This window comes from Vulpes lagopus, chromosome 4, assembly GCF_018345385.1.
Source record: "Vulpes lagopus strain Blue_001 chromosome 4, ASM1834538v1, whole genome shotgun sequence".
NCBI lineage: Eukaryota > Metazoa > Chordata > Mammalia > Carnivora > Canidae > Vulpes > Vulpes lagopus.
Genome location: NC_054827.1, coordinates 89,207,647 through 89,225,266, shown reverse-complemented (window position 1 = coordinate 89,225,266; position 17,620 = coordinate 89,207,647). Strand labels below are relative to the sequence as shown.

General features: G+C 36.1%; 1 protein-coding gene across 1 annotated transcript in view; it reads right to left on the bottom strand.

Annotated features, from left to right (window-relative positions):
* Window positions 1-16,486, bottom strand: part of WDR41 (WD repeat domain 41) — a 44,573-nt gene extending 28,087 nt beyond the window's left edge. The window contains exons 1-4 of the mRNA XM_041753358.1: window positions 16,158-16,486; window positions 13,880-13,995; window positions 3,258-3,306; window positions 1,926-2,057 (exon numbers count right to left, since the gene is read on the bottom strand). Coding sequence (XP_041609292.1) covers window positions 1,926-2,057; window positions 3,258-3,306; window positions 13,880-13,995; window positions 16,158-16,208 — 348 coding nt within the window. The 5' untranslated portion in view covers window positions 16,209-16,486. The remainder of the gene's footprint in view (window positions 1-1,925; window positions 2,058-3,257; window positions 3,307-13,879; window positions 13,996-16,157) is intronic.
* Between the last annotated feature and the right edge of the window lie 1,134 nt (window positions 16,487-17,620).

The window sequence follows — 17,620 nt, the reverse complement described above, 5'->3', positions numbered from 1 at the left end:
AATGAAGTTTGTTAATAGTGGAGGCTCAAGCAGCCTGGAATTATTTTTAATAATTCTCTAAATTATCGTTTACAAGTAAAGTTCATATCGATACTGTCTCAGCTACTCATCTCTTTACTATAGTAGTAATTTAATAACTGTCTCTAAGCATTATTATAGTACCTTAGGAATGGTCTAATAAAAACAAAGTATTTTAAATTCTATTTTTGGAGATTATACTAATACTGAAAACAAATAAAAAGCTTTAGTTCCTAATATAATATTTGCCACAATGGAACAGTCAAGTCATTCTGATCTAAATACATGTAATATTGCTTATGCGATATTGTCATCACCACAAAATAGTTTACCACATGTAAATCTTACCTTGAATTTTTTTTCACATATTGACAATCTGTCTAGAAATCACCTAAACTAATGAACTCATTTAAAGTGTGTCATGTGGCGCCTGGGTAGCTCAGTCAGTTAAACATCTGCCTTCTGCTAAGGTCATGATCCCGGGGGTCCTGGGATCCAGCCCAGTGTTGTTGGGCTCCCTGCTCAGTAGGGGAATCTGCTTCTCCCTCTCCCTCGACCCCTCTCCCCTGCTCATGGGCATGGGCGTGCACTCTCTTTCTCAAATAAATAAAATCTTTAAAAATAAATAAATAAAGTGTGTCATGAGGTCTGTCCTGGTCCTACAGAAGCCCAGCAAACACCTACTGCTTTGGGCTTACTCCAAAACTTACTCCCCTGATGCTTGAAACTAAACAGAATTCTCAGATAAGCAAAGACTATATAAAGTGAATCTCTGATACTATTTTTTAAAAATACAGTTTCCATTAAGTATCTGGCTAAGAAAGAAAAAAAAAGTATCTGGCTAAAGCCTTTACAAAACCAATTCCTCATACAAACATTAAAGGCTAAATTTAAGGAAAATATATTTTTTTAATATTTTATTTGGGGTGGGGGGAAGAGCGTGCGCACAGGAGCATAAGAAGCAGGGGGAGTGGCACGCAGAGGGAGGAGAAGGAAAAGCAGGCTCCCCATTGAGCAGGGAGTCCAGTGTGGAGCTCAATTCCAGGACCTGAGCTGAAGGCAGATGCCTAACTGACTGGGCCACCCAGGCCTCCCTAAGGAAAATATTTTATGAAGGCAGTTTTATACAGGGGTTCAGAGTTCTGACTCTGCAGTCAGATTGCTTGCCTTCTGCCCTCTAATGGCTGTATGACCTAGGACAAGTCACTTAACCTCTCTGTCTCTCTTTCCTTATCTAAAAATGAGAACAAAAATAATTATAAGAATTAAACGTGTTAATATATGTAATATAGAATATATGTAAAATTAGATGTAATATATGTTAAACAGAACACATTAAGTGCCCTAGAAAACTTTACCATTGCTGTCACATCTTAAATTTTTACCTAAAACTATGAGGGGGGAAGAGTTTACTTTTCTGAAATTGCTTTTAAACACTAAACACTGAGCAGATGGTGATTCACTTTTCTGCCAAGCTCAGATGTTCAAAAGGTTCTTATGGGCTGGGGACATTACATTTATTTTGCTGTACAATGCTGTACAGACAAAAATGTGAATTATTCTCCAGTCAGACTCATCTTTGTTTCTTGATATTGAAAAGCAAACTGAGCTAAGTAAGTACTTTTAAGCCCAAATTCTCCACTTTCTATAACTTGATATAATAGTAAGTCTGGAAAGAACAGCTTAAGTCATGGGGTTTCCATCGAGAATAAGTCTTTAAACTATTTCCAGCCTAATACTTTTCAGATGCCTAATACTTTTAAGAAGTGTATCATGAAGGCTAGAACAAAACCATTTTTGCTAAAATGAATGTACAGACAAGTCCCAAAAGGCTAAAAATGAATAATATATGTACTGGTCCCTTGGGTCACTACAGCTATTTCACTTTCTTCCAGATTTAAGGATATAATAACTGTTCTATCAGAAGAGGCTGTCAACATCAGTTGATTTTTTTCTTCACAAGCTTCCAAGGAAGGAAATGTAATAAGAGCTGTTATCTTTTGAGTGTGTCCATTAAGTTCCAGAAGTTTTTCTCCTGTCTGAAATATCAATAAAAATTTTAATAATAGGCTCATATCATATTCACAACTTAAATAATCTTAAATGAAAAAAAAAATAATCTTAAATGACAACATTAAGAATCATATAGAAAATACATAATTTCATTTTTAACTACTTAGATGTGTAACTTCACTTTAAACAATCAAATAGAATCTAAACAGGTACTCAAAGAGTAGCCATAAATAATTTTATTTTCTAATAGAAAATACTAATTTTTAGCATATTTATATGAAAATTTAAAGGAATATTCTTTCCATATGGTTTTAAGAATTGCATAAATCAAAAAAAAGAAGAATTGCATAAATCATACATAAAAATATCAGTAACTAATCTGTTGGTAAAAATAGGGAGTCCTCATTATCCAAGTTCTTTATCTAAGTCTCCAAACTTAAAGTGCTATTGAAGGAAATAAAAGTTAGCATAATAATAGCACAATCTATATACTGTACACATCCAATAGCAGATCAACCACTTATAAAGTCAGTCTCCACTCCACTTCTAACACCAACAGCTATTCCTATCCATTCAATGTCTTTATCAATCAGTCTCTGATATTCCCAAGCAGTAAACATGTAAAAATCCAACATAAATATAACATTAATTGTAAATCTTCCTAAGGTCGCAGGATTTCATGAACATGGTGAACATAATGTTAAATAATTGCTTTAATCACTGGTAAAGCCACTGAGAAATGAGGATCTGACGGAGTCAGACCAGAAAACTACTGATATAACAGAAGATAAATGCTTCAAAAGAAAATACCGTGAGTATCAAAAGATGAGGAAGAGAGGGCCTGGAAAAAATCTGGTGAAGCCTTAAATATTTTTGAAAAACAAAGTAGCCTTTTATTACATTCCTATTAAAGTCAAACATGAGAAGAGTATTTTATTATGCTATCATACAATTTTGGAATAAAAATCGTATCTCCCACAAAAATCAACACTTGATTTCATTTTCAGAATCAGTGTATAGTTGCTGATAACTAAAATTTTGCTCAGTAAGATTAACACTTTCTCATAATAGAAAAATATTGGTTCCCATTTTAAACAGATTATCCTAAGTAGCCTTTTCAAGTATTAAGTAGGTAATGCAGGTATACACTCAGATAGTGTTTATGAATGCAAACTCAACTATACAGTGATGTCTTATTACACAATTCACATAGAATTAATACACACCTGGGCATTCCACACAACTACAATTCCATCATCACCAGCAGATGCAAATCTGGATAGACAAAAAAGGTAAAAAAAAAAAAAAATTAAAATATTCTGGTGAAATTTATGTGCTAAAATTACTAAGAACTATCAAAATTCATTAATGGTGTTTTGACCAATATTAATGCTGATTAGTTAAGCTAATTCAACAAATATTTATGGACTACCTTCTACGTTTTATGCCAGATACTGATCCAAAGATAAATAAAACCATTCACAGCATTACAATGAATCAACTGCTAAAACTGAAAGAATGAGGGAGGCCTATAAGTAATCTTAAAAGTCCTTCTTGGCTTTAAAATTATATGATTAAACTATCACTTTCAGCTTCACTGATAGGAAGTGATATTCCAAGACTGCAACAAAGGAATACATGTCCTTAGATAATTTCGTTATTTCTATTATTTTTCTCTGTAAACATACTTTATTATTTAAAGCCAAGATCTCTCCTTCGCTCCTCTTGGCTCTTGGTCATTCCATGTAAATATTGTGTTCTTAGTTTGGAGGCTCTGATGTTTTGTGAAGTTTTTTGTTTTATTTATTTTTTAGTGAAAATGCTTGAAATGCAAAGAGGTAAAGGAAAGTTTATTTCCTGCATGGAAAAAGAGCTGTGATGAACTCAGTTATAGCTCCTTTCTCCTCTTTACTTCCTGTTCACTATATATATATATATATATATATAAAAACAATTTTGTAGAGTAGAAGATATCCATGATACAAACACTTGCCAAGAAAAGTAATTTGTTATACAGGATTAATCATAGTGACTGCATTATAGTAATATCAAGCACTGTTCTCAAGCAATGTCCCAACACAGTGGTATACAGCAATCACACCATAAACATGTCAAGTAATTAATAATGTAGTACATAATTTGTAAATGATTCTTTAATGAATCAAAATTGATCCAAAGTTGTTCTCGTATCCCTTTCATTCACTTAAATTCGGTTTGTTTTCTGAATAGGAAAGAAAGAAAGTGGTATTATAGAAAGCCAGTATGAACTGTGTATAACTGGCCCCTTATAATTAACAACCATTAATAAATAATAAACCACTAGCAGTTATGGCATTTAAAAAATGTGTTCTTCCTTGCAAAATTGTTAGTTCATTTCACAAAATCTGGGTGTGCCTTGAATGTCTTCATTACAGGAAATATTGTTAGTCAAACAGGTCTGTCACTGGGGAACTGGTACACTATGACACAAAAGTTACTTTGTTCCTGAGAGTACCTGTTCTAATGAATTTTACTATATAAGATCCATAAAATCTCACTACTTCATCATATAATAATTTCCTTAAAACTCCGAACTGCACTTCAAGTTCTAATTTCTCATGCTCAGTTTCAGAGTCCCATAAATAACTATGGTCTTCGCTGGCTCTGACAATTCCCATATTCAGTACTGATTTCTAAATCAGTTACATCTCCTATTATCAGTTACATCTTCTACTATGGGAGCTAAGAGATTATCCAGGAGATGGGAAATTGGTCAAATACATCCTCATCAAAGTCCTATTAACAATTTTTAAAATAGAGAGCTACCTATCTTTTTAACAGAGGACCTTTAAGAACTTCCTAGTAACTAGTGAGAAATCACATGCAGAATTATTTAAAATTCGTGCCTAACATTTATTATTTCAAGATGAAATATATAAAAGGTCTGGAGATTTAAAAGAAAACAATCGTTTTTAAATTAAAAATACAATTTATTTAATAACATATTATTTTTCTGAATCAGAATACTAAACAATGCCTTAGTATCAAAAATAGTTGCTGGATGTCAATCTTTAATAGCTTATGTTTCTAGGCCTATTGATTTCTTTTTATTTGTATAGTGATGGTGGGGAGGCAGGACTCAAGGTCTTAAGTTTTCTTTGGTATAAAACATCAATTTCTATTGATTCTTGAAACTCTTATAATTGCTTTTCTCCTTTCTAGAAGACTGCAGGTTTAAAATACATACTTTTTCTAACCCTGATTTCTAACTTCTCATTATTGTTTTATCATGTCTGAACCTCATGAGTTCACAATGAGAGACGATTGAACGGTTCAGAGTTTAGAAATGAGATATAGAGCATTTCACCTCAAACTTTAATTCAATCAGTAGTGAACAAAAGTTAAATCTAAACAATGCTCAATAGTAATGCATGAAATCACAGCCAATTTTTTATTACTCAGAGGTCAATTACCCAGTTGGTGGATTATTCAGGACTTTCAATTTTCTTATTTATTCTATTGCTGCCTCTTTCTTTCTTGCCTTTTTTTTTTTTTTTTGCCATTTCAGTATTTTTATTAGCTCCCCTAAAGAGAAAACATGAAGCTTAGAAATGCAAATCAATATAATTTTGCCACAAATTAGTATTTCCCATAAAATAACGAATAAGGGGTTGGGAGATCATTCGCAAATTACAATTATCCATGCTATTAGGATGGATAATTGAAAACTAGCTACACTTTATCAGTTTATCTTAAACTATAATCAGTTCATCCTAATCAGTCAAGCACACACTTCAGCCATCTGCAAATCAGGAATGAAAATTCAACCCAAGAATTTCTAATAGTAGATACATTGTAATTGCTAAAAAGAAGTAATGAAGTATAAAAAACGAGTAATTAAAATGCCAGTGAGGTCTGAACTATTCAATGGAAGGAAGAATTGTGGCTGTATTGCATTAAAATTATATAGAATAATTTTTTTAAACATTCTAAATTCATAGAATCCAAAGATCCAAGTCTATAATTAAGGTTTTAAGAGTAATGCTTCTTTGCTAATTAGCACAAAATGTATTGGGTGAGATTCATGCTAGGTGACAGGGAAATGTCAAGATCAATTAGATGTGGTTCCTGTTTCAAGATCTTCAAATTCATTGTTTAGAAATGTATTGTATTTCATCAATCTAAGATATGATCAAGTGTAAGACATTCTATTATTTTATGTACTATTAAGGAAAAAATACTGCCAATTATACCCGACACACCATCAATTATATGATGTCTCCAAATTTCAGAGATCTTAAAATAGGAAAAAAAAAATCTTCTTAGAATCAATGAAATATAGTAACTGACATATTTATTGATGTTTATGATGTTTCTAGTCCAACAAATCTCTGATTATCTCTAGCCAGTTTAAAGCACCAAAAAATTATTTTTCAATGAGTAAATTAATGAATAAGCAAATATTTAAGTGTTGCAAGGGATCTGTGAAATAGATAATCATTAAGTGTATTAATGTAACCTCACTTTTTCCCTTCCATCAATATACTGTCAAAAGAAAAATTAAAAGTAAAAAAAATTAAAACTCAGAAACCCACCACACACATAAGTAAATTCCTTTTTTTTCATGTTCCTGTCCCATCCCATACCTAAGTATACCCTTCAACTTGAAACCATGTCTTTAAAAATACTCATTGAGCATATACAATTAAATGACTAAGCCAAAACTATATACATGAAAAGAAGTTTAACAAGGTGAAGCATGATTTAATCAAGACCTATACCAGAGCTTCTAGAATATTCCATCCCCTCCTACTCTAATTATGAGAACTAAATTTATCGTGAGAGTTGATGATTCACTCATTCAAGAAATATTATACAGTAACTATATATTAAGCATAAATATAATTAAATGTATTTTTTTTATTTTATTTTTTTTTTTTTTTTTTTATTAAATGTATTTTTGATAATACATATTTGATACTGAAAGTAAAAATCAATAGGATAGTTCTTGGCCTTGAAGACCTCAGTCTACATTACTAAGTAATGCTACAGGGTCCAGATCATGAGCCCACTGAGAATTCTCATTTATACTCATTTCAATTTATAGAAATCATTCCTCTTAAACACCTTCTCTTTGAACATCTCAGAGAAAGTACTCTCATTCTTGCCAACTATGAATTGAAAAGTATAGCAAAGTTTCACAAAGATTTGTATAAAACAAAATATTTTCACAAATAATTCCTATGTCTATTACTTACTTAAGTGCTCATTTAATGGTTCTTACTCATTTGAACTTATTTCAATTAGGTCAAGGGTGCTACAAATTCAAATATAACCTTAAAGGATATAATGAAAAGTATGGTCCATGAAACTTCTTGTATTCAGTATCTACATAATCATAAAGCCCTGGGGGGAAAAAAGGACATTATTATGGCAATAAAGAAAATCCCTGTGCTTACCCAGCTCCCCACCTAATCCACATGTAATTTCTAATACATGATGCAACTAAAATAATATATTTTTATAGTAAAATAGAACTGAAAAATGGTACAATACCAAAAACCAAACCAAACTGAAAAAATACAAAACTCTCATTTAAAATAGATTTTTATTATCTTATATTCTAGAACTACTTGAATAAAATCAGAGAAGTATGTGGAGACTTGTAAGAGAAGTAAAAAGGAATTTGAAAGCCTTTTCATGAGCCATAGACATTGACGTCACTGATCCTTTCAACAGATTTCCTTGAACACCAAACTTTTTTTTCTTGCTTAAGAAAAATGCATACATTAACATAACTCTAATATCTGAATGTTTAAGGTCCTTTTTTCAGCTCACATAAAATGAAGGTGGGACCATTCCATAGTTTTCATGGCCATTAAGAAAGGTAAACCCTTTGAAAATTCTCCCCCGTCCCCAAATCACACACAGAAACACATCAAAGTTTACAAACATTAGAAAACCAAAACTCTCTGTGACTTCTACTAGGCGGAACCTCCATTCGTCTGAGCTCAAGTTTCTGTGAAAGAATCTCTAACACTAGAGAAACATCCCTGGCCTCCCTCTGCCCCACGAGGGTTGTATAACAAAGCCAATATCCTTTAATCCAGCTTTTTGTGAGTTATTAGTTTTTATGTTCAGGTCCATCTGTGTGATTTCCCCACCTAATACCTTAGAAAAAGTTTAACTCTGAAACAAAAATACCTTTTAAATTGGCATTTTTATTTCCTCTATATCAAATATATATCATTTTTCAATTTTTCAGTATGGATAATTTAAATATATATATACAAGTATAAACAGTATAACAAAAATCCCAGGTACTCCTCATCTGTAATTATCAACTCATGGCCAATGCTGTTTCATCTGTACCATATCCAAGCGCTCCTCTCTGCAGATTACTTTGAAGCAAATAAAGTAACTACATTTTATCAGTAAATATTTCAATATGTATTTTAAGAACTCCTTTATATCAGGACTAGAGTTACCATTTAATTCCTTATTGTCATCATATGCTCAGTGATCAAACTTCCCTGTCTCATGATATTTAAGTTTGTGTGAAGCAGGATCTAAATAAAGTTCATAATTGCAGTGGCTGATACACCTCTGAAGTCTCTTTTATTCTACGGATTCCTTCTATTTTTCTCCTTGCAATTAAACATTTGTCTCATAGAGTTCTCATAGTCTGGATTTTGCCAGCTACTTCCCTATGCAGTCGTTCAGCATGCACCTCTAATCCCCTGTATTTCTGGTAAACTGACAGATCTAAGAATTAATCAGATTTAAACTGGACTTTTTGGTAGGCCCACTTCATAGGGAGTTTGTATACTCCATCAGGAAATGTAATTTCTGGTAGTCTTTCTTTTGTGCACATGTAATGCTAACAACCATAATAAACTGTCTAAATTTGTTATCAGAGGTTGCAAAATTACAATTATTCCAATTTCATGATTTTTCCTAGCTTGAATTCTTCTAGAAGAGAAATTTCCTCTCATTATTACTGATCCCAAGATACAATTTGTATAGGAAAGGCAATACACATCTTGCAGATGCCCCTTCAAGAGAGGATGATGCCCAGCTGAGGAATGTGATTATCTGCCTCCAGCTGTTGACTTCAGGGTCCATTCAGCTTTCAAGCCAGTCATACTATCCCAACTGGCTCCCAGCCAACGGAACTTTAGCAAGGTGGTGGACTCCAGAAGCACCTTCTTGGATGACTCTCAGCCAATAATTAAGTAAGGCAAGGTTAAAAGTCCTGATTATTTCTATCCAACATAGAATTCCTCTAAAGGGCATTCTTTCCTCCAGAATTCGCCACTGGGCCTAGAGAAACTTTGTCAGAGCTACATCATAGTCTGAGATAGCTCCCCTTGTCTAATCCTGCTCTTCCCTTTTTCCTTAACTGATGCTTCTAATAAACCATTTGTGTGCCCAATTCCATTTTGCTATCAGATTTGCAGGGAACTCAGGTATTGACTCAGGTCAAGTCATCTTGATTATTTCTATTCTCTGAATGTTAGTGAGAAAAAAAACCTTAGCTTAAGAATATTTTCTTAAAGATATAAAATACTGTGTGTCTGTTAGTGAATTATCAAACTGTACTGAGTTTTAGTGTCTTGTGAATGTACAGCTTCACCAGCTTTCCTAGGGGCACATTTTGTTCTCCAGTCTGGCATTTCATGGGTCACCTGATTCTTTTCCAGTCATGATCACCATCCTACAGAACCTTGTCTGTTTCCTGGAGGAGCAAGGAATGGTCAAATAAGCAACAAAGAAAACTATTCTTAAAATGTGTTATGAACTCAGTTTAGTTTAATGTGTCAAATGCTAGAGTATTACATGCAATTTTAGCACAGTCCATTTTTTGGAAGACTCTTGCTGAGGCTTAGCCTTCTTTAGTGATCTCCCAATCAATATGACCCTCACTTTATGTTCAAAAAACACTAAAGAAGAAAAGAAAAGGCAGCTGTCTGTTAGGTTATACAGGATTTATTTGGTATCTTCAAAAACCAATCTGTGAAAATTTTCCACTCACTGATTTTAGCTGAGCCACCAAGAAAACAAGAAAATCCTTCTGCAAAATTCTCAATAAAATGATATTATCTAAAGACCTGAAGCGTGAAACCTGGATTACAACAGCTGACCAAAAAACCAGAATGTAAGGTCCACAAAAATTAAATAAAAACATAAAAAAGTGGAATATATTATTTTTGTAATTTGATCATGCACAAAATATGTACATTAGCAATGGTAAAGATTATTCTAAACTCTAAATTAAGAATGAAAATGCTACATTCTTTACTCAAATAAGTATTTATGTAGTTTGTAGATTTCTTATACCTTTCTTACCAGTAGTGAGTCTTTTGGGTTTCTTTTTTTCAGTGCAGAATTAAATTTTTTAAAACAAAACACACATTGAAACTTCTACAGGTCTTTGGCAGAAAAACTTCTACCTAACTAGATGTAAATTTTGACACAGTAAGGACTTGAGCACAAAGAATTAAATGTGACTCATTTGATAGTATCTTCATTTTATTGCAAAGCCAAAATGTAGGTTTTTCACTTATTTCTAGGCATTTAGATTCACTGTGATAGATAGCAAACATGGCCACCCATTATTCTTCCTTTCTATGTCCACCAGCATTAACAGCACTTAATTGTTTCCCCCTTCAGGAGATAGTTTATTTACCCACTTCCTGAACTTGTGCCAGCTCCTGACTCACTCTGGCTAACACAATAGCAGCAAAAATGATAGAGTCTTGAGAAGAATTTTACATCAGGGTTTGTCCTTTTGTTTGTATTCGAACTCCATCATCAATATGTGCACAAGCACTGGAGTCACCATATGGAGAAAGCACCCAGCTGAGTCCAATAAGAACCATCCAGTCCCAGCCAATTTACCTCCTGACCAGAGATGCAGTAAGTAAACCTAAACAAGATCAATTGATCAGGGTACAGATTTAAAAAAACAAACAAACAAAAAAAAAAAACAAAAAAAAACCCACCCAGCTGAGGCTAGACCGAGAGCTAGCCTGCAATTAATAAGTAAATGACAGGTTGTCTTAAACCACCAAGTTTGGGGTGGTATTTGAGAGAGCAATCGATAACTGATACACTTGGCTCTAATTTTTTACTGTTTACAGAACATTTACTACATCATTAAACAACTGATTTATATGGGAGCATCACTGTGGGGAAAATATAATCAAACTATCAGCATTTGCACAATGATCATTATTCTACAAGATGTCCTTTTTTGCAGATTCTTCTAACTATGTAATAAAAGCCTAGAGGAAATTTCAGAGGATAGATAACAATGAAAATGGAATCTTAACAGTTATTCTACATAAAAATGTAGAGATCACATCCTGAAAGTACACTGTATATTTTTTATTTAACTTTCTCAGACAACATATGAGCTGAGGATTCCTTAAAACCCAAATATTAGTGATTATGCCCTAATAAATTATTTGGGTGTTTTTTTTTAATCTACCTAGCAACTTAAAATGGTAAAATAACAAGAAACTTCAGCTGTCCAAATATCCTATATTTCCAGAAACTATGTTTAGTTTCAAAGATCTGACTGGCTGGCTGGCTGACTAAACAAAGTGTCTCTTAGAACATATCAGCAATGAATACCACCAAAAAGGCTGAAGATTATTATAGTATGGTTTATATGTTTTGATTTGGCTAGCTCATATCACAACAGTGTTGATAGGCTAGTAATATATATGTAAGAGATGAATCTTCTCAAGCAAAAGTTGAAGAATATATTGTTGCATCATAATTTGGCTGGATTTTGTCCCTGGTTTCTAGAATGGAGCTGTGCTCCTCACGTTTATGCAAATGAGATTATTCAGGATGGGCCCTCTACACAATATAAGGTCTGGCCATGTGGGAAATATGAACCAGGTAATTAGAGGGTTGGTGCTCTGAGCCATAGATATTAGCTTAACCTTTCAACCTGAGGTCGGAGTATGAAGTCAGGGCAGGGAGAGAAGGGCTGAAAACAGTTCAATCAGGTGGCAAAGGACTCAATCATTTCTAGTAATGACCCCCAATAAAATCTCCGGGTACCCAGAGCTTGAGTGAGTTCCCCTGATGGTAATATACACTAATGTGCTGAAAGGGTGACATGTTCCAAGGATACAGAAGCATTGTATTTGAGACCCTCTTAGACCTGATCCTACGCATCTCTACATTTGGCTAGTCCTGTCTGTATCCTTTATAGTAAGATGATAATCATAAGAATAGTGCTTTCCTGAGTTCTGTCAGTGGTTCTAGGAAATACCAAAACTAAGGATAGTGGGAATTTGTAGCCAGTTGGTCAGAAGTGGGGGTGGCCTGGCACCCCTGGAGATTGTAGCTGAGGGAAGTGCTGTGTAGGACTATATCCCTAACCTGTAAAATGTGACCTGACTCCAGGGAGTGTCAGATTTGCACTGCACATGGGAAAAGCAATACCAAACACACACACATAAAAAAAAAAAAAAAAAAAGCAGTGAGTGAGTTAATAGACATTAGAAGTGATGGTCAGAATTGGGAATAATCATAACAGCAGTCACCCATGGAGTCCAAAATGAGGGGGAAAAAAAGATGTTATCAAAGGTAAAAAAAAAAATAGAGAGTAGAAAAATTGATAGGGACAACCTATCAATTTCTCTTCGCCCCCTTTTTTTGCCCACAAATGGTATTATAATGCTTGCTTAGTCAAAGAAGACGGGCCAAACAAGGGTAAACATTTTAACAGCGCAGAATTTGCCATCATTTCATTGCCTTGATCTAACTGTTTGTGTCCTAAGATGCAAAAGAAGTCAGTGGCTTTTAACTGTTTACAAATAGAATGTGATTGTAAAATGTACAGTTTGGTTGTGTTTGAATTATGAAATCCCTTCCGATATAATAAACCATGACTTTTTGGCTGCTCAACAAAAAAAAAAAAAAAAAAAAAAGGGGGGGGCTAGCAAGTTAGGATGGCATGCAACATGCACACGTAATAATCTGGGGAGTCATTCATTCATTTAACAACTATCTATTAACTACCTGCTACATGTAAGGCACTGTGTCAGGTACAAAGGATACTGCGGTAAATAAGAAAAATATGCTTCCCCCAAGAAGTTTAGATCTAGAGAAGATAAAATTAGTTACAAAACTAACTCTAATTGTTGTTACGCTACAAAGAATAAGCATTTAGATGAATAAGGGCTTAATAAACAGACATAAAGATCAGTAAAAAGCTAAATCTAAAGTCTTAAGATCTATATACTTCATTTCTACTTGCAATTAAACACAATATTGTACACATTGATAAGAAAGTAAATAATGAACATTTTAAAGGTTTTTATTTCCTTAATAACAAGAGATTCAGATTACTTACCTTACCTTCCACTAAAAATAGCCCATTCCTGGTTAAGTATTTCATAAACATTCCCTACATCTGTTTCTCAAATTTAGGGATTTTAAAGTTATTCACTTCCTTGAAACTAACAAAAAATATTTCTAAGCACTAACAACAAAAAACAAAAAACTTCAACCAAGAAGGTACCATCAGGTATGCCTAGGTGGCTCAGCAGTTTAGCGCCTGCCTTCGGCCCAGGGCAGGATCCTGGAGTCCGGGATTGAGTCCCGCATTGGGCTCCCTGCATGGAGCCTACTTCTCTCTCTGTGTGTCTCATGAATAAATAAATAAAATATTTTTTAAAAAAAGAATAAGCATCAAGATGTCCAGATGCTGATTTCTAGTAAATGTTACTAATGACCAGATTTGAAATTTTTAGAAAAGACATTAATTATGAAGTTGTTTTTAAATATACGATTCCTTAAAAATTCTTTCCAAACAGTAGGCAATTGGATAACTAGAGCTTCTTACCTGTATTCATCTAACTGTACCAGAAATCGTACAATATCGTGATGAGCTTTCAGTACAAGCAGTTCAGTGTAGGGGTTCTGGGTTTGTTCTTCACCTATTGTCTGTAAAGGAGATTTCTTATGTTGAAAAAAAAAAAAAAAGAAAGAGATCAAATGACTTATGATAAAAGACCATACGAAATAAAACTGCACAGTATACATCTAAGAATACAAGACTTAAAATGCCATAAGGTACCACATTCTAATACTAGATAGTATTTTTCCCTAAAGCAACTAAGTGCCATCTTAACATACATTTCTTTTTTTTTTTAACATACATTTCTCTTACTACAAATCCACATTATAAATTTTTTCCTCTTTGTTAGAATTGATCTAAATATCCTTAAACTCAGATCATCATTCTTCAGATTGTTAAATAAGAACAATGAAAAGGAGGGAAAATCTCATTCTTGCCATAAATTTTAGTATTTTCAAGTCACCATAAATTTATGAAAAGGGTTAATTTTATGTTAGGAAATTATAACTCATTAAACCTGACCTAAAAAAAAAGTATCAATGGGCCAATCCAATACAGTATTTTAGAATGAGTGTTTCTCCATTAAAATTTGACAGAAACAAAACTGCAGGTCAAAGGGGCAAATATAGACTAAAACAGTGCTGAAACCAGGATAGGCACTCGATACATGATTGCTGACTGAATAAATGAAGGAATGAAATCCTTCAGGGTCGATAAATTCAATAAATTTGAGTTTTGGACAATAATACTGATAAAGATAATTGCTAACATTTATAGCGAATTAGGTCACAGCCCATATGCCAGACAGTGTGCAAAGCACATATGGCATATAATTCAGTCAACTGTTCTGTAAGGTAGGTGTTATTAACCCCATTTCTGCAGTCAAGCCCAGTACTATTTCATGATAAAACCTTTGTTCTTAACCTCTGAACTACAATTTCTCAAACTTGCCACTACTGAGATGTTGTAAGTTACTTCTTTGCTGCTGATCTCCCCCATCCTGAAATCAAAAATGTCTCCAAAGATAGCCAAGTGTGCCCTAGGGCAAAATCATTCCAGCACAGAATACTGCTTAAACCACCAGCAGTTCTTGTATAAATGAAGGGAAGTCACTGGTTCTGACAAAGTACAATTCACAATGGTTAAAGTGAAGTACTGTGACATGAAAAATGTGTAACTTAACACACGTTTCCCCCCCCCCAAAAAATCGCCCCCAAAGCAGTGGGTGCTTATTTATCCCAGCTCACTTCTAGCGGTGGTTCTGATGAGAAAAGCAAAAGTGAGACATTTGAAAACTATTTACTGCTTCCCTTAAGTAAAATTTTACTAGGCATAGCAGTATTAATGAAATTATATGATCAATCAAATAATCGGGTTAATATAGAACTACCACGTCACACGCGTAATTTTCTACAGCTATTCCACAGTGTCTAAGATTTCAGCCTGTCCAAAACGAACAGGATTTGAAATGTTTTTTAATAGTATGAGGAAGTTAAAAGTGAGAAGTAAGGCTGCTGGCTCACACCACCACCAAGTTTTTATTTTTAACAATCGAAAGGACTATTTCCTATGAGAAATAAAAGGGATTCCGAGTACAAATTCTCGGTGGCATATGAAATAAACTCCAGACCTGAGTCCTTTTAAGATTCCAAGATTATTTTAGTCGCAATATTTCGAATGTAAATTAGTCAATCCAATTATTCCGGCCCAAAAGAAATCGTGACTATGACACCAAAAATAGGAGTTAATCACAAAATTATATTCTTGAATTTGAAGCAAATTATTTATTTTAAAAAATGATTCTTTTTGTTCTTGGATAATCAAACAGATTTTCTATTCCTCGAGCAAGCGTCAGTTGATGTCAGAAGTGACGCCAAGCCTAGAAAACCTTCAGCACAAAGTTGCAGTCACCGCTGGTTCCTACCAAGTCAGACACGGCGCTAGAAGGGAAGCTGCAGCGAGCCCCGAGCCCAGCGCCGCGGCCGCTCAGTGAGTCCTTCGGGTGGCCCCGCCCCCGAGCGTCCAGCCGCCCCCGCCGCGCAGCCCCCGCCCACGCGCAGGCCCCGCCTCCCGCCGTCCCCCGCCGCGCAGGCCCCGCCCCCGGGCGTCCAGCCGCCCCCCCCCCGCGCGCAGCCCCCCGCGCCGCAGGCCCCGCCCCCAGCCCCGGGCGTCCCGCCGCCTCCCGCCGCCTCCCGCCGCGCGGGGCTCATGCCGGAGCGGGGCTCGGCCTCTGCGGGGACAGGCGGCGTAGTCTGGGGCTTACCTCGGCCAGTCCCTGAGGTTCTCGGCCTCCCCCGATCAGCCATCGCAACATCCGGGCGGCGACCTCGACGCGCTGGGCCCGGGCCCCGGTCAGCGCGAGCTCCGCGCCTGACTCGGCGTCTTCCTACCGCCTGGGCAACAGCGCGATGGACACGCAAATACGTGCCGCCCGCTCTGCCCCGGAACGGTTAAGTACAGGGCAGAGCCCCCAGCAGAGAAAGACTTTTGTCCCCAAGGCGCTGCCGTACCCCGCCACTGAGGCTTGGGGAGCAGCGCCGGGACGCGAGCAGCCGAGACCAAGAGTGGCGCCCAGTGAGCAGGCGCGGGCCCCGCCGAGCTGCGCTCGCGCCCCCCGCTGGACGTGTGCAGCACAGCACTGGCCGGAGAGCCGTGGTGTCCTCCCTGCCCCTGCCCCCGCCTCCGCCCCCGCCCCCGGTCGGGTTCCTAAAGCCACGACCAGAGAAGGTGACGGTCGATGTCGTGCGCACGCACTAAGGCAGCGGCGTGCAGGGACGCCAGCACACACCTGACCGACACTGCGCCGTAGTAGCCGAGGTACTGTGCTAAGTGAGGCTCTGCGCGCATTCTCATGGTGACCCGTACTTTGTGGTCTCTACCTTATAAACAACGACAACAAACACAGAAACCCCAAAGCTCTGAAAGTTAGTGTAAGGCTCACAGCTTGTAAGTGACTATACTGAGAATGGGATACGATCTCCACGCTCAAAACTACTGCTCTTGACTGTGATGTCTAGCCCAGAATCTCCCTAAATAACAGAAAGCGCCTTATGTCCTCTATTGTGACTACTAGATCGTCTCAAGCAGTCAGGGGGTTGTGGTCCTCACGCTGACTGCCTATCAGAGTAACAGGTAGTTTTTTGAAAAATACATATTCTTGGCTTCCACTCCTGACTTGTTAAAGCAATATCTGTGGTTAAAACATAGGAAATAGGGTTTGAGGAAAGTTCTTCAGATGGTTCTGATGAGTAGAGAGGTTTCAGTATCACTGGTATACAGACTACTTACACTTAAATCTGTAGAAGTTCATATATGTATTTGCATATGTGATTATTAGGTTTAAATGAGGATCCTAGCAGTAAATTCTTATAAACAGAACACAGAACTTACCACAATTGTGCCACCCAATACATTAGTTCAACAAACATGTGTTGCAGAGGTGCAAAAAAAGAAAAAATAAAATTCATGCTCTCTAGGATCAAGGCAAAAATGTGCTGAACACCACTAATAAAGGGCCATGCACTCTACATAAAGGTATGTTAGTTAAGAGGCAGCTGCTCAATCTAAATGCCAATCCCTAGAGAACTGGGATCTCCTGTGATTAATCTTTGTATTCATTTTAAGTGCACCTGTCAAAGGAACAGTCCCAAGGGTCAGGAAAATGTTGCCTTTGGTATGCTAGCCCTAAAATATAGTCTGCAATTTGGACAGACTGAGGACATGCAA